General features: G+C 33.4%; 1 protein-coding gene across 1 annotated transcript; it reads left to right on the top strand.

Annotated features, from left to right (window-relative positions):
• Positions 1-908: 908 nt before the first annotated feature.
• GFRAL (GDNF family receptor alpha like) lies at positions 909-17850 on the top strand. Its single transcript, XM_072410180.1, has 7 exons — positions 909-1086; positions 4699-4833; positions 11533-11685; positions 14097-14153; positions 15180-15510; positions 15818-16068; positions 17732-17850. The coding sequence occupies exons 1-7, from the start codon at positions 909-911 to the stop codon at positions 17821-17823; spliced, it is 1197 nt and encodes a 398-aa protein (XP_072266281.1). The 3' UTR covers positions 17824-17850.
• The last annotated feature ends 531 nt before the right edge of the window (positions 17851-18381 follow it).

Below are 18381 nucleotides of genomic sequence, written 5' to 3' on the forward strand. Positions count from 1 at the left end.
GTTATAACTGTCCCCAGAGGGGTTCATGCTAGGCTAGGTAATTAATACGTAGGTGGGATTTACAGGTGGGGTGGGTTATTGCTGGCCCTAAGTGGGTTATTGCTGGGCTGGGGAAGTTATTGTTGAGCTGAATAAATAACCCTAGGCTGGGAAATTATTGCTGAAACCTTGCTGGCTATTTTTTTGGTGTGTTTGCTGGCCCACAGCTACAACTCACTTACATGGTATGGCAGGGAATGTATTAATGGTCTACTTACATGGGAAAGTGGAGTGTTTGCTGGTCCACTTACTTGGTATGACAGGGCATGGTCTGCTTACATTGCTATAGAAAAACAGTAACATTTTTCACACCATACCCTTATGGTCATAACAACGGAGTTGGTATACTAACATTGATTAACATTTTTTGTATTATTAGGTCACAGTTCTTACATTCACCCCATATTTTGTAAGACTTTCCTACATCAATTTTAATGCGAGTATCTTCTCACTGACTGACTGACATGATTTTAAATCAAAAAACATTTGCAGATTATTTTTTTTTGGCTTTAACAACCATCCTAATTTATTACATTTATCAATATTAAATCACTCTTGCAGTAATGTTTCAGTCTGAGACAATGTTATGCAGTACATCTTGCATACTTGATATAATTTATCATTTTTTCATTCCATAACTTTTAGAAGTAGAATAAATCTGTTCATATTTTTGATGCTATAACCTCCATTTATTCATTCACAGAACAACAGCAGACAGGTATAGCACAGTTAATTGACACCTGTCTGCCCATCTTCATTGTACTCCAGCCTTATTTAAGCATGTGATCGTCTATAAAAAGTACACCACTATTTATTTGAACAGGCATTATTGTTGTAGCTTTGCGATGGTTGGCTTCAGATAACCTTGAATGGATTTTGAGGACCTTGGAATGGCCATGAGCCAACAGGTACTTGCAGTCAGTTCAAAAACTTTCCAGAAAACAAAAAATAACCTGGACAAGATGGAGGAGAAAGACTGCTGCAGAACTGTTCTAAAAAGTGGTTGCCTATCACAAGGATCCGGGAGCTTTTCTATGTATGCTGCAAGTATGCAAACCCCATCCCTCACACACCCATACATACTGACAGAGCAATTTAAGAAGTTTACAGACATGGGGTGCTTTAAACAAAAGCCCAGCTAAACAAATGTTTTCACATGTATGCCAATAAATATAAAGAAAGAAAACACTCCTTTTCAAGGCTGAATAAATCACACATAGCCCCTATTAAATTCACATTTTATGAACCATCCATCATATTGCAGAATTGTATTGTGGTTTGTGGCCACTACACACATAAGCCAATTATCACTCCTATAATCTGTTAGCAATGGCACTGAAATGTTCATTGGTGCCTCTAGCATAAACTTCTTAGTGGTGTTTGCAAACAATTTGATTAATCACAAAGTAATTCTTCACTGGTTTGTGTTCAATTAGACAAGACATGAAGAAGGACTGCAGTTGGGACAGTGTGTCTAGACTTAGATAATGACTGATATTTAGAAAATGTTGGACTTTTAATGTTGTTGTACATACATTGTTTATACTTATTATTATTTTATACATTTAACAAACACATCATTGCTTTAGTTCACCAAATCCAAAGTAAAGAATAAGTGAACATTTAATACTTTATTAAATGAAACTGCAATGTCTTATCTTTTTCCTGCTGCCACAATATCCTGCAGCATTAATATCCTTTAGGGAAAATCTTCTCTGTCTTGGCTTCCCATGTGCTGTATATTCTTATAGACATCTATGGGATTATCTCTGTAGATTTGAGGTGCTCAGGAGAAGTGTATGGGCATCTATGCACAGGCATAGAAAACAAAGAGAAGATTTTCATGAAAGGTTGCAAACTTTATGAGAGGACACAGCTGCAGTGTGGTAACAAGTATGCATCTATGGAAGTTAAGTTATAAGGCTAGAATACTTAATGTTTGGTAGAGCAAAAAGAATACAGTATGTACACTATGTTTGAAGATGTACCTAAAGTGAAAATACTGTATGATATACAATTAAAACCTGTGTTTAAACTTTTTTTCCTGCTTACCTATGTTCCCAAGGTATTTTCTTCTGAGTAAGAAAAACAATTCCCCCTACTTCACATTTCAGTGGTGCAACTTTATTACATGGCTACATGATATCGTGTTCAGAGAGATAGTTGTAGACGTGAAAACTATTCTGTTCTTGCTGTCATTTCATTTGTATGGCCAATGAGATTTACAGGTACTTATTTTAACCAGGATTCGATTCCTAGAAGTATTTCTAGTGTTGCAAAGAGAAATGTTAACTATATGTCTAACTAAGGTGTCAAATTATTACCACAACAAAAATTAATGGGAAAAGTGGCAACACTTGGTAAAGGAGGACATCTCTGTTACCCTAAAGTAATTTTTAAGCACTATTTAAGTTAGGCTTCTTTCTCCATGCTAAGCAGCAAAGTGTATATGTGGGGAAATCCACCAAGATAACACAATTCACCTAGCGCAAAGTAAAAAGTGCAAAAAAATTAATAGTAATGCTATAGTAGTCATAAACAAATTGACTATAGTTTGATTGATGTTAAATTCCATCATTTATTAAAGATCAACTGGTCATACTACCACACATCCAAATTTGATGCACGGTCCAAATAGACAAAATGCACTAGAGACATTTGTATGTTTATATGCTGCAAAGTTCAGTTTAGCATAAACTGATTGTAGGAGGACACTTGTACAATCAATAGAAATTCTAAACTGCATATCAGTCATTTTTTTGGGTCAGTCTAATTCAGAGATGATTCATGAAAATGATTGAATAAACTGGAAAGTCGTCTTATGTTTGGCCAGCTAGATTGGCAGATCACTAAATTGGTAAATACAGCATTTACTTTACCTTTCACGTTATGGCTAAAGCTGTCTTGTATAGTCAAAAGTACAATCCAATCCAAAGTTTATCCTAAAAATCAGAAAACACTGTTCACATGATAACTTTGCTTTATACCTGTTCCATCAAGTATATTTTGACAATGCAAATGACAGTAGCGGCATGCAAAGTTCAGTAAGCCATGATATTAGGAATAAATCAGGCCGCAATAAACTAAAACTTTGTTAGTTATATCGTTGTCACAAGTGGTCTCTGAATATGCAACACTGAAGCTGCTGCCTTACCAGTCCTATAGTTCATAGCACTACATGTATCACATTTTTTATTGTTGGTATGTCCTATTAAGTTTAGGAAATGCAAAGTGTAAATAAAAAGATCCTGATTCCACACTATGACAAAATATATAAAAATACAATGCCCTATCCTGATATAATTTAGATGAGACTTGTTACACAGCAAGAGTGACTATTGACAGGGAAATAGTTAATGTGATGTGGGCTGGAGCTGTTCTATGAGAACAAGTGCTGAAATCCTATCTCCTCTTTATTTGTTCAAAATCATTAGACACATACACTTCACCAGTGACACTGCCTGCACTCTGGACTGCAATGAAGCACATCTGCTGCACAGGTAACCCGTCTTATCTATATATGTATGTGTGTGTCTTTTTTCATCTACTCTGATGTGATGAAGTTTTGTGAAGCTATCTTACTTCTCAGTTAAATCATTACAATAAATATTTCATATAGTTATGATTTCTTTTTAAACTGTGTGGGATAAATGTCTGAAGTATGTAGGTACAGGTTCTCTTTGCACTTCATAGTATCTAGTATTGTTCCTGATAAAGCAATTATGAACAAACATATTTAGAACATCTCACAATGCTATTTTAAGCTATGTAAATAAAGTTCAGCTTAATATAAAAAAAGATAAGCCCTGTAAACTGACCCTTAAAGTAACAGTAAATGTTTTCAAATATATTTTTTTAAAAAACAGCAAACGATAAAATCATGTAATCAGTGGCAGCTATTTCTCATCAAAATGTTTTCTAGATATGAATACATTTATTATGCACTAAACTGATAATTTTAACCTTCCATAAAATGTTAATGTTTACAAACCAGTCATTCTATATAAATAATTATATTTATTTTCAAACTAAATGTTTCATTTCTGTTAATAAAAATTAGTAAATCCATATCGTCCTTTTTCATATTTTCTTGAATTTTCCTATGTTTTACAATTTGGTATTTTAATAATTTTTTTTTAAATTGAATCACACAAATAAAAAAATAGTATAAATGTTATATTGTGGTATATACAATATAGAGCTATAATCTTTTAATATTAAAATGGGACTTTAGGGGCCAACAGATTCAAGATCCACAATTATCCAATTGGCCCCTAATGTCCCATTGTAAAATGAAATCATACAGATTTTTTATGTTTATTGTTTATTAATAGGGATGTGGCCTTGATATATGAAATAGGCCTGATTATATATTACTAGTATTACATTATAAATCTGTAAAACCTTAAGAAGATTTATTTTATTAACGTTTTAATGTGCCCCTATTTTTTAATATAGTATAAGGGGCAATGGCTACTTTCCAAAAAAAAAGGAGCATGGGATCGGTAGTAATGGGGGGGGGGGGGGGGGATTACATGCAGCTTTAAAACTTATTTATAAAAAAGTAATTTTTTATTTCAGTATTTTGTGATATTGTTTTTTAATTTTACAGACTACTTAAATGTAAAATATTTTAATTTTTGTGTGTCTGTTTTTCAGCTTTCTGGGTAATTCTTTTAAACCTGTCTGTACTTCAAGCTTCACACTGTAATAAATTAAAAGAGAAATGTAGAATTTCCGAGGATGAATGTGAAGGACTCTGGAATGCAACTAAAAATATATGTGAATTTTCAGGTAATTTATCAGCCTAAACATATACCCTTTACTACTCTTAGACAGCTTTTAAAGGTGTATTTTAATACTGAAAATCTTAGATTATCTGGTTTAGAACTATTAATTGCCTTGCTATGTTTTCCTATTTTTTTAACTTAGGGTGAATCTAAACCCACCCTAAGTCCTTGTGGGCAACCATTTTGCTGTATTTACATCTCCTTGGTAATCTTTAATGGCAATATAAATCCAAGGATGCTATTATTTATAAAAATCAATGTCAACTAAAAGGATGACCTTTACCATACTGTTGGTCCATTGTAATGGATATGTTCACTGTCCAATAGCGGTCCAAGCCTTGACTACCTAGTAGCAGTCACTGTTTGCATATTGCAGTGCCCTGGGGTACATATGAAGTTGTAGAAGATTACTTTTTAGATATAGTCCCTTCTAATGACTGCTCACAGTATTTGTGGGAAAAGTAAAAGGATGGCATTTGGCCCGGGCCCTCCATGGTTTACTGTTGGTCCACCGGTGTGATTGACAGGTTCACTGACCAATAGGGGTCCAAACACAATGGAGTCTAAGGATTAACTACCTAGCTGCAGTAATTATTAGGACATTAAGGTCACTGAGTAGATTACATCTAATGACAGCTTACAGTTTTTGTAGGAAATGTAAAGTACACATTCACTTAAAAAAGTGTCAAATCCAAAATCTTTTTTTTTTTCTAGCTGTGCATAGAGTTTGGAAAGGTTGGATCTCTTTTCCCTGATAAGTAGGGTCCTTTATGTCCTGCTGGTATCAAATGCAATACTTTTAATGGACAGGAGTGAGAGAAAAATAACTAACAGGTGTTCTAGTGTTTCCTTTTTCTAGTTAGGAAAAACATTTTGTGATGTTTTTAATATATATGTATAACATCCAATCAATGAATCAATAATTTACAAAACTCCATTGTATTTGCAAAGACAAAATGCTAAACATTCAGGTTGACACTTAAAAACATGACTAATGTTGAATAAGCTTTATTAAGTTGGTTGTCTACTTTTCGAGGTGTCATCATTTTTTAGTATTGGCTTGTGCATCACCAGCTATGTGTATATCTTCAGATTTAGGTTGTGTTAGGTAGCTTTAATACTAATAGTTGATTGTATCCTGGAAATGTGACTTGTATTACTAGACCAGTTTTAGTTTACATGAAAGTAATCTTCTAAAAAAATATTTTAGGTGTGACTGTGCCCTCCTCCTAGAGGAGTGCATACAACCACTATTACCTCCAGCTGAACCACTATTTCTTGTTCTAAACAACCCCATCAAGGAATGAATGACCAACATCAAAGGTTTGTGCTGGCGAGTCACTGATGCCTGGAAAGGTTGCAAAAATTCCTTTCTCTGTTTTTTTACTTTACAAAAATATTGCTGCAAACATACATTTGTACACTAGCTTGGGATTGTATAATGTAAAGAATTTGCCCCTACCAATTTATAAAATACTTGTGTTTCTGAATCTGCATACTCTTGCCACTTAGAACCAGTAAAAAATGGATTCTCAAAAACACATTTGTATATTAAGGGGTCTACTTAAAAAAAATAATAACCTAAGATTTACTAATCTTTTACCTAACATTTACATGCTTCACATTACATTCAATTAGAAATAATAATTAATCATGAGTAAAATTTGGTTCAATTATTCCAGCAATAAAAATGTGTAAATTTGAGGGAGAAATTAGGGAAAACAGATGTCTAAAGCTGACGTCATATTCTCAGCCGATATGAGCTGTCGGGCTCGTTTTGGATGAGAATATGACATGTGTACAGAAGTCGTTCATGGATCCTTCCTGGTGAATCTATGAAGGACAGAAGATAAATGACTGCAGTGGAAGTGAAGGAAGCTGCTTGCTCGTTCTCCCCTCTCCAAAGAACAGAATGGCGCTGTATCTATAGCTCTTGTTCATTCATCTTTCAGTTGATTGTCACTGGAAACGATCGTTAAAGATCGTTTCCAATGACAATATTCGAGTGTGTGTACATAGTCTAAGTGATTACTATTTTATTAATGATGTTTTTTGTTTTACAAATAAGAGTTTGATACATAATGTAGTATTCCTAGAGCACTGCACATTAACTAAAGAAGCAGTACAGCAGACATAATCTGTTTTAAGACATATGAAGATATATGATAGGGTAAAAGTTGTTGGTTCTTCTAACTCCATTTTTGTAAGTGTCAGGTTAAGCTCCTATAAGTTCTAAAAACAACTTATTTAAACATATTTAAAGGGAGAGTATGGGCAGATTCAGACGTGCACTGGAATTAGGTGATCCCATTTAGGTCCTGGTGGCTAACACCTTGGTAGCTCCATGGGTGCTTGCACTGAGTGTTGGCAGGCAGCAGTGAGTGGTACTGTACTGCTTACTTCTGCCCCTATTCATTCTCTATCGGTCTGCCATGGGTAGAACATACTTGTAGCATCTACCCCAAGGCAGTGGTTCACTAGCATAAGGAAGCAGTAACTGCATCACAACCTCACTGCCATGCAGAACATACCATGTGGAAAACATTTAGAAGAAGCTTAAAGCTTCACCTGCTGGCTGAAAAGTACAGACTACTAATAGCAATGATTCACACGTACTTTTTTCTCATATTTAACCAATGCCAACTTTCTAGTAGTATTCGAGCCTAGGCTTATTGCATACATTAATGTTAAAGTTATTAACAATGATGATATTCTTTCTGGAAGTAGGATATCTTGTATCTTGTAAATCTCTGATAATTGTTATTTTTAAATTGATACTTAATTTAACTTAATAACTTAAATATTTAGCTTTTTATAATACTTTGGGTGCCTTAAAAATCCCACCTTTGCCTTTTTCTAAACCTCTTTCTGGTTATAAACATTTCTAAACTCAGTTTTAGATGTGGCACCCCACTTTTGGTAGTGTGACACCTTGAGGCTTTTCTACAATTTTTTCTGAAGATATTACATTACATCTACAAATGTATCCTAAATAGAGAACTCATAAACATTTATGATCCTTCACCCTGTGACTATGTTAATGTTTACTAATGGCTTGTAAAGTCATGTTCAAAGATCAGGTCTGAGACATGGTTATGCCAGATACATTCATATACTATAGACATTTATGTAGCTGTGATTTGTATAATGTATAGTCTATTAGTAAATTCATACAGGAAAATAGATACTAGAGACAACAGAGTTTACAACATGGTTATTAATAGGCAGAAATTCAAAACTGTGGCCTAGCGTAATATTTACTATGATCTAGTGCAATCATAAATATTAATTAACCTATAGATGAATTCCAGGCTGATATAAAAGGCATACATTCACACAGCTCTGTATTTAATATTCAGTTAATCAGGGTAAGTGCCTAAATTTGGCCTAATATCAGCCACTTTCAATTTTGGAGCAAGAGCTGAGCCAAGAAATAGAGAAGGTAAGGGAGCACAAGAAGGGTTTTTTATTTGCTATTTTAAGTATTTCTAAATGAAAAGATAATTAAAGAAGAACTCAAAATGGCAAAAAAAAAAAAATACACTTACCTCTAGGGCAGTCTGATCGCTCTGGGGGTGTCTTGCATCGAGAATTATGGGGCTCTGCAGGGTGTTGCACTTAAAAAAAATGTTGTCTACCCTTTTATGTAAAGTGAAAATTGTGAGTTTAGGTAAGCTTTAATTAAAATTTTTTTTAGTTTTTCCCCCATGATTTTGGTAGAAATCAAAATATTTTCCCATTTTGACTAAGACTTTGACAAAAGTACATGGAGAGGGGAGGGGGAAGAACGATGGAGCAGCACCCTGCTACACTTTCTACCCTTCAATTCCATTAAGATCATTCATCTTTCAAGGATCCGTTCTGGTGGATCCACAAATGACCAGCAATCGTAGTGGAAGTGAAGGGGAATCCCAACAGGCGCTGTACTCACACCAGATACCCGTCTGATATCAGTCCCCTGGCTGAACTGACTGACCTCCCATTTCATGATGCCTCCATTGTTCTGAGGCCAATACCACTTGGTAGACCCAGCTGTAAGCGATGTTTTAATTGTCTATAATGGGTATATTCTAGCCACCATTGTAAGAGGACATTCTTTCCACCGGCTACTAATTAGAGAGCTTTTTACAGGTTGCTTGATGTAGCATTGCTGTACAGAGTGAAGGGTCCACGAGCAGTTTGTTCTAACTGCCTCCATTGACTTAAAATAAAACAGCTTTCTACTGATTTATCAAGCATTGTGTAGCTTTCACAAGCAGTGTTTAAAGTGGTTGTTATTTAAAAAAAAGTAAAAAAAAAAAAAAAAATTAAAAATTCTAGTGGTTACCACATGTTGCGGTTTCAAAAAACAGGCCCATTTTTGCTGGTATATAGGTATTACAAACAGTAAGTGTTCTGCATTAAGGGCATTTAAAATAATGCCTATACTAAATCTATGTAAACACTATTAGGTGTTTTATCTAAGCCATAAATTATTTTTTTTTCAAGCATTCATAATTTCTGTTCATTATTTGTATAAACTGACTTTAACCATTATATAGGGAGTGCCTTTATTGGTGTTACATATCCCTAGCCTCACTTGTTAATTGGGTACATTTGTATTTACTATAAAGGCTTAATAAAATAAAGTTCTGCATGTTGCAATGTAAATGTACATTGTGCAGGTAGTCTTTGTTGGTTTTATGCTCCAGCACAAACATCAGTCTTTTTTATCAGTATAAAGTGTTTGCTTTTAATATTTATTCAGCTGTTTGTCTGTAGGGAATACTATTGATGTTTAGCCCTGATTATTTATTATTCTGATCTTAAAGGTAATAAAATGTGGGTACCTATGAACAATTAAAGAAAAATAGAATCTGATAAAATAAAGCTTCAGTCAAATAATGACTACAAAATGATTATTATATTTAAAACTTTTTAGGAGTATTTATATTCTTGATCTATACAGACATACTGTATATTGCTACAGCCTATTACTAGCATTTATATAGTTATTTTGTTTGTCATCAGTTTCTAATCAAATACATAAATGTGCAATAGTGTTGCAATAGTAAAACAGATAATGTAGACAAATACAATGTGGGACATTTATCAATTCTGTTACACAGCCAGGCAGTGCTGAACAGAAACAGACAAATTAGAATCAGATTTATTATAATAAGTCAGCTCCATTTATAGATTTCTCTCTTTGCTTTAAAGTAGCACTCTAGCACAATTAAACCTACTGCTGACCTTGTGTTAACTGTGGATATGATTTGAGTGAAAATCTAATTTCTAGTGGTAAATCTGTCCATTTGTTGCAAAATGACCTAATAAATGCCCCATTTTTAATGCAATGTAGTAAAATTGATTAGTTTGTTGGTTTAATGAATATATTTCATATATAGTTTTTAAACGTATGGACCATTAGATATAAGATGGCTGAATCCTTCTTGTGATTGTACTGGATAATTATGATGGAACAAGCATGCACAATTAGGCTGGGTCTAAACAAACCTGAAAAATGTATTGTATCACAGAAATGATTTAATCTAGGAGTGTGGGCACCAGTCTGGACTAGTCCATCCACCAATTACAGTACCCCAATCCAACCACAATGGGCCACAACGGTCATTGTTCATCAGATCATTACCAACATTCTCAACTATTGGTGCATACACTTATTTAGATATTGGTGGGTACTATTGTTTTTACAAAAAATGTTTGTTATTGAAGTAGTTGAAGTTGTGGATCAAGCATAAAAAATATAAATCCAATTAACAATAAAAATTATTCTAAAAAAAAAATTATATATATATATATATATATATATATATCATCTCCCTTACTATAGCTGTGCATATTTAATGGTGGTATTGAAATAAAAAAAAAAAAAGATTGCTTAGACTCAAAAATCAGAAAAAATTGCATTTTTATTTTAGGCACACAGTGGCTCATCTGGAATATATTCGGATACCAAAGTTTACATTCTATAGCAAACCAAAATAAATTCCACACATATTCTCTAAAGCCTGAGTGTGAACATTTGTGCACATCAAGAGCAAATTATTAAGTCAATGAACATAAATGTTGCTAATCTTTGGAAGCATTTATGTGCAACTGTCACATGTACACAATACCGTTACTGTATACATATACAGTACATAAACATTATTATATACAGCATTATATTAATAAGTAAATCCAATAAAAACTTGCATTAATGATAGCTCATGTATTTTGAGGTCATGTCCATTTCAGTTTAGTCTAGCAACTGTGGTGTGTAATATAAAACCAACAACCTTGCCATCTCTCAACTTGGAAGCATGCCTGCTTTACTCTGCAGTCATTGGGAGACGTAGCATAATTTGATTTGACATAGAATGACAAATTTAGTGCAGACGGCTTTACATTTAAAAGACCTGAGAGATTATTCTATTTTGTAATCAAATTGAAAAAAGTATCATTCTGTATGACTCAACAAAACATACATCTCCAATGCCAACTATACATAAAGCCCTCCTTTATGCTTCCCTTATGTTAGACTGATACTACCCTCCAACACAGCTCAGTCTTTATCAGGAAAACTGCTAGTTTTGTATCATTATTAAAGAAAGCAGAGAAAAGGAGCCTGGATACCAAAATGTTTTATGTTTTATTGTGTGTATGTTTTTTGTAACTTGCTTATTAAATTGCTTAAAGCTGTTACATTCTTTTATTATAGGCACCAGTTGTCAACTTAGAAATGTAATGAACTGCAAATCAACAATATCTTATTTCACTGAGAAATATCCAGAGTTTAAAGTGTGTACCTGCTCAGAAGATATTTACTGCAGCATCAAAAAATTACTGGGGATGGAATGTATTCCAGAACAAGGTAATAACTGTTCTATGATTAGTTATGGTATTTAAAATGATTTATTACACTCCAGACTGGTTACTTGCAATTGTTTTCTTGCTACCAGTAACCTCTGCTGGCAAAGCGGAAAAGTAACTGGCTGCCATTTCCATGTCCTATGGACTCATCCAGAAATTGTGCTCTTTTAGCATGAAGATAATGACCCACTTGCACTTGCTTAACATATCACTTAGGTTTGACCTTCTAATGCATTTACTAGGTTACCCAGTGCAAGACCTACCTAACATACAAACAAAACTAATAACACATTCAATTATTTGAATATTTTATAGCCCACTTAGGCTGGATAAACATCACTCGATCTGGGCCTTGCAGGATCAAAATGTCTGAAAAATTATTTCAGTAAAGCATTTTCTGTTTTTCTTTAGTTAAATACAGCTCTTGTATAGGGGGTAAATACTAGGGAAGATTGGAGCTATTGATTTGTGCTGCTTTCTGGTCTTGTTTTACTTTCTTTCCCTCTTTCTCTTCTCCCTCTTTTTTTTTTTAATGTGGACGATAGGAGTTTAACTTCTAAATTATTAATTTTCCCTCTATTCAAAAATTAGACCTGACAGATATGATGTTTTTTTTTTTTTTACCAGTTTGGTGAATTGAAGCTGTAACTTTTATGAAGTTTGTTTTATGATACTGGCTTTATCACACACTTGTTTGTATGTTTTTTCTTTTAGCATTGTTTGTGTTTTTCTTTTTCTGATAAAACTCTCATTAAAAAATAGGATTCAAAAATAAAACTTTTGCTAAACTAACATTATTTAATTACCATATTAATTTATAATATGATATAAATATAATTTAACAAGGATATTCAAATATATAAGACCTTTAAAGAGCAAATTGCTCAATATTACTACCACATGGAAGGTTGTTCTGCTAGATAAAGACTGCCATGTAAAAGCACTGCCATGCCCTCTTAGTACATATATTTTCCTTATTACTCACTTTTTTTGATGATGCAGATAATAAAATTATTGCTATAAGGTAACATAATTCAAATAATGAACAGTCATATCTTCTTTTTTTATTACAATGACAAGGCTTGTTGTAAAGAATGTATATAGTCTGCCTTACAAAACTTTTACAATTGTTACAGCCATAATGAAAAAGTGAAAAAATGAAGTATAGTTATATAATATTGAAATAATCAATTTTTTTGTGTGCAGTACAGAATGTTCCAACGGGACCTTTAAAGGAGGACATTTCTATTGTACAAAAAAGTGTCATGCATCACCCAAGAAAAATTGATACCACTTCAGGAAAGGCAAATGACTGCATTTTAGCAAAACAATTATGCAAAGAAAACCATAACTGCTTTTCTTTATATGAAAACTTTAAAAGTCATTGCATTCATCCACAAGAATGCACCCTGAGTGATGCTGTACAAGGTTGTTTGACAGCTTGGAGCGAACTGAGGAAGACTGTGATGGGAAATTGCGTATGCCTAAACTCAACAAAAAGAAAGTGTATCAAAGTTTGGAACAGTATTTATAATAATACTTGCTTACAACATGCAAAAGAAACACATATTTCTAAACATTTAGAGAACAAAAAATATGTTGTTGATTTTGACTTAGATTCATGTAAGTATTGAATGTCCTGCAATATGCTCTATTGTGCAAAACTATTAATGGTGGTAACTTAAAAAGCAATGTATTTATTGTTCAGTACAGTACAAACAGTGCAATATAAGGGGGCGGACTACATGCACTGTAAACAATACATGTATTCCAAGATAAGTAAGATTTCAATGAAAGCAAAGTTTATGAGAAACTTTTTTTTGTGTTTTGAATAGAGTAGCAAAGGGTTATAGCATTAGAACAAAAATGAGAAAATTGACGTACACTTATAACCATTATTTTTGGTTTTGGGTTATAGTGGAAAAGTTATAGAAGATTTGTCAGATTGTTATTGCAGTTTTTATATCATTTTTGGGGAATTAGCAAAGCAAAAATACAAGAAATCTAAAAGTTCAACTAAACCAGAAATATATATGTAGTCATATATTGCTGTATTAAACAGCTCAATTAAACCTCCATCATGCAGATTTTCATAATGTGACTTTGCAGTACAATAAATAGACTCAGGGACCTCTCCACTGAAATACAAGTCTATGGGGGAACTCATATGGTGGGAGTTGTGACTGTTGCTCAGCTATGCTAGAAAATACCATTGGAGAGATTAAACACTATTTGCTGTAGGAGAAAGGGTATTTTAAGGGATTTCAAGATAAAATTAATCACAAACCATAAAATGCAAAGGGTTCTAGGCTATACAGAATAGAAGTATATATGTGAATAAAGCTATAATTATATATTATATAAGTATACCTTTACTTTGCTTACCATTTACTCTTTTATTTGTCTTTTCAGATTCATCTCAAGTGACTATAAATTTAGAATGGGAAAAAAGTTTATTAAAAGATATTGGTAAAGTATTGTTAAAATTCTTATACTGGAAATTTGCTCTTCTGCCATTCCTTTATATTATTACTAATTTAGTCACTAGAGCTAGTTTAGCAAGACAGTAAAGGCTATTTTTTTTACCTAGCTTAGTAAATAAAGTGAAGAGTTCAATTGTAACACTCAGTGGAGATAGAAGTTTGTGTCAAGCTAAACAAAGACAGGCAAGGCCTGTGGTTTAGTGGCAATTCTCTTCTACACCACTTTGTACCACTAAACGATCCCTATGATTTTGTAGTGGGAACAGCGTTTGGTGCTAGTATGCAATCAGTAGATTGATTCACTGGTATCTTTTAATGCAGAATGAACTTGGTTTGTTGGAGATTGGCAAGCAAACAAAAGAAGTTTACATTATGGAGGGTTAGTGTTGGGGATGTAGGGAAGCCTAATGTTTAGTTTATTATTATAAATGGGGGGTTGTATTGGAGGATGGATTAGTGTTAGGATTAAAGCCAGGGTAAGTGTGAGGGTAAGGGTAAGAGGTTTAGTGGTAAAACTATGAAAATGGTTGGGGTTGTTAGGATTACAGGGAGAGTTAATGTGAGGGTTAAAAAAATAATTAGTGTTATAAGGAAGGTTACTGTTTAGGTTATAAGAAAGATGAGGATGAGAGGAAACTGGACATGTTAAAGCTATATGGAATATTTATTTATTACGTAGAGTTAGTGTCTAGGAAAAATTGTTAGGGTCTCAGGGAGTGTTAGTGTAAGTGGGTGGCCTTAGACTGGGGCAATGCATTCTGCACTGGGAGTTCTGTGCAAAAAATCATCAGCATTGAAAGTTAATGCATTTTTGTGAATGTGAATCTGATCTTTTTTTTAATTTTCCTACAATTAAACATATATTTAGAGCATAGAATAGCTGAACATAAACTATAGTGAATAGGATTATTATGTATTTTATTTACATAACAGATATAAAAATTGTCACCTATATGCCAGTTAATTGTTATGTTATAGAAAATGATTTTAATATTTTGACTTTGCTTTTCAGAATATAAAGGTCCAATGTCCTGCTTGGAGGTTGCAACACTTTGCATTGGAGACTCTGTATGCAATAAGCACTTGGCTGTACTTATGAAGTCGTGTCCTGTTAATGGAAACACATGTACTGTAAAGGACTGTCACAAGACAATGCGTTCATTCTATGAATCAATGCCTTTTAACGTTTCCCAACTTCTGGCTTTTTGTGATTGTGACCAATCTGATGAGGACTGTCAACGTGCTGGAGAAGTGCTGCATAGTAGATCATGTTCATTTACCACAGATATACCTGTATCATGTCTTCATGTGGTCAGTAGCTGTCTAGATAATGAGCTGTGCAGGTTTGTCTAAAAATACCTCTAAATCAAGAAATGTATACAAAAAGTAACAATAGCATAGATTAGCATTCAAGTTAATGTAAGTGAGGGGTGGAAACAGTTTGACTATTAGATATGGAATCACTAAATACACGCACACACACACATTGTAATCTTTAGCTTAAAGATTTGTCATGCCTTTAGTATCACATAATATAAAAAGATACATGACCTATTCTGGTGAAATATTAGTATTATGTATTATGATAGCAATGAATAATACCATTAATTTGTAAACATTGTCTTCATATTTATATTTATATTTCTGCAGAGATAGATATGGAGCTTATCAGTCAAAATGTTGGGAACACACTAACAGATGCCATAATGAAAGAAACTGTTTGCTAGGCTTGAGCAAAGAAGATATAACTTGCACTGGCAGTGAAGAATGTCGAGCTGCATACATTGGAACGTTTGGAACAAAGCTGCAAACTCCATGCACATGTGACATTGGACTTGATTATGAGGAACAACACTTGTGTGACTTGTATTCTCACATACTGAATGGCAAATCCTGCTTGAGTAAGCTAAATTGCTGGAGTTTAAAATATGTATTTGTAAACCCTTAAAAAAAGGACTTCTGCATCATTTACTTCTAAAAGTTCTCTAATTATTATCAAAGTTAATATAGATAATTTTGGCAACACTGTTTAGCATAGAACACACCCAATACTTTAAACAACATCCAAAATCTTAAAAAATAAAATTAGGCACCTCATACTCAAGTCCAAGGGGCTGCCATAAATATGTCATACCTTCGTCATATGCTGCATTTAAAAGATATTTCATTGCTATAGCTTTGCACTTTTCATCTAAAGCAGATAAAGCTATAGTGGTGTATTTCAGATTCACCTCTTCACACAGTCCTACATACAAAGGTCACTGTCTCCAATAAGATTCTAGAGCAGGGGTTCCTAAACTGCATTCTTAAGAACCAGGTATAAATTATAAAGTTGCCATTATGCAATGCTGTATATGTACTAGGCACCCCTTGACACTTCAAAGAGTCAAAGTTTATTTTTGCCACATTGCAATAAAAGCAGGTAGAGTTTAAAGCAGGATTGCTAACTAGATCCTGAGTCTACTTACTATGTACACAGCACAGAACACATGTGCCAAAGTCCTAATGCCTAAGTAATATGCTTTATTTGCTGTGTCATAACAAGTCTCAAAGACAAATTTAAAAGTTAAATAGTTAAACCTGCTTTTTCTGAATACAATTAGAATTACAGAAGACACAGGGAACTATCATCCTGTATAAGCTAAGGAAGAGCTTCATTAAAATAGTCAAGGACTTTACTGTTACTTTTGCATCTCTTGTCTACCACATACCTTTGTGCACTTGTTCATTAAGAACTGCATTCCGCTGCATTCAGCTCTGGCTAATACATGCAGCACATCTACTCCATCACTGTGAAAGACTGCAAGCACTACCTTGCTCCTGTATATTTTGGATATTACCAGAATATGCCTTCATTTTCAGTGGAGAATATTTTATATTTTAAAATAGTTTTCTTAGCGCTCATACCTTACCTTAATGTTCTCAACATGTCCCCTGAGAAAACTATTGGGCCAGGTGACGATTTATTTTCTTCCATATATAGGGATACCTTTGTATTGACTAATTGTCACATTTCCTATGATTTTCTGGGACTGAAATCCTCTAAATGTTTGTAACTTTGTAACGATGAATATCATATATCAAGATTGTATGTGACTTTTGACATTTAATACACTTTTGATTGCCAAAAACCCCTGTCTTTTCATCTCTCTATTGAATCAACATGGTCTTAAACCCAACAGACCAATCTGCACATCACTGTTTCCAAGGCTCTGTGTAATAAAAAATAAAAACTACTGCTAATGTCTTAAAAATTAAATCAAGATCACTTTCTTCATGATCTTCATTCTCATGATTATTCATGAGAATCCCTAGTGGCAAATTTAAAATTGTTTCATGACTGGTTAAAAAAAAATCAAGCTTGTATAATATAGCATTTTAAAGATAATCTTTCCCCTTTCCTTTTTTCACTGATACTGTCTGCATAAATATTTTTAATATTAACATGAAATAAGCTACCATGAAAAACAAATTTTACAATAAAATGAATTCTCTGCAATTGTTTTACCCTTTTTTTAAATTGTTTTTTTTTTTAAATAAAGATGTTTTTGATCTCTTCTATAGAAAGAATAACTGCAAGAAATATTCATGCATCATACAGCGACACACAAGATGAGCAATTACCAAAACCACGCATTTTTCAAAGTGGTGAGTGAATTATGTGTACTTAAAGATGACTGTACGTTTCCTAATATTAGCTGCAGGTAGCTACAGGCATGATGTTGCTTACAGCATCCTCCAAGTGTCCTTGATTATCTATAGTTAGTGGGCAGTAACAGTACCTCTTCGGAGCATCAATGAAAATAAAGCCTTAACTGTCTGTAATTGCACACTGCTTTGACAAAATAATATCAGTTAGAGTTTAGATCTCATTTACATAGTACACGTTATAATTGTATATTGTCTCTTCTAGATGCAATAATATATATTATTGCCTATACTTCTGGGATAATTTTAATTTCTGGAATTATTCTTTTGGCCTTACTACAGACAAGGTAAGAATACAGGATACAATATACTGGAGTCATTTATGACATAAAAATTTGAGCAAACATCAAAGATTTTTGTGTATTATCTTTCTTTCCTCCTATCTCTAATTAATTTCCAGTTATCCTGCTTACTAAATAATGTTCAGTTGGAAAAAAAATAGGGGAGATGACACACAGAGCTTAGTATTTATATTTATTGCGATCTAGAAAACGTCTTAGGCTAGG

The sequence above is a fragment of the Pyxicephalus adspersus genome, chromosome 4 (genome assembly GCF_032062135.1).
Source record: "Pyxicephalus adspersus chromosome 4, UCB_Pads_2.0, whole genome shotgun sequence".
In the NCBI taxonomy this organism is placed as follows: Eukaryota; Metazoa; Chordata; class Amphibia; order Anura; family Pyxicephalidae; genus Pyxicephalus; species Pyxicephalus adspersus.

Excerpts from the sequence above, each read along its gene's own strand:
- GFRAL (XM_072410180.1), top strand. The coding sequence starts at position 909 with ATGGATTTTGAGGACCTTGGAATGGCCATGAGCCAACAGGTACTTGCA. Across the intron at positions 15,511-15,817 it reads CTAGATAATGAGCTGTGCAG|AGATAGATATGGAGCTTATC; the intron begins GTTTGTCTAAAA and ends ATATTTCTGCAG. Across the intron at positions 16,069-17,731 it reads GAATGGCAAATCCTGCTTGA|AAAGAATAACTGCAAGAAAT; the intron begins GTAAGCTAAATT and ends TCTCTTCTATAG.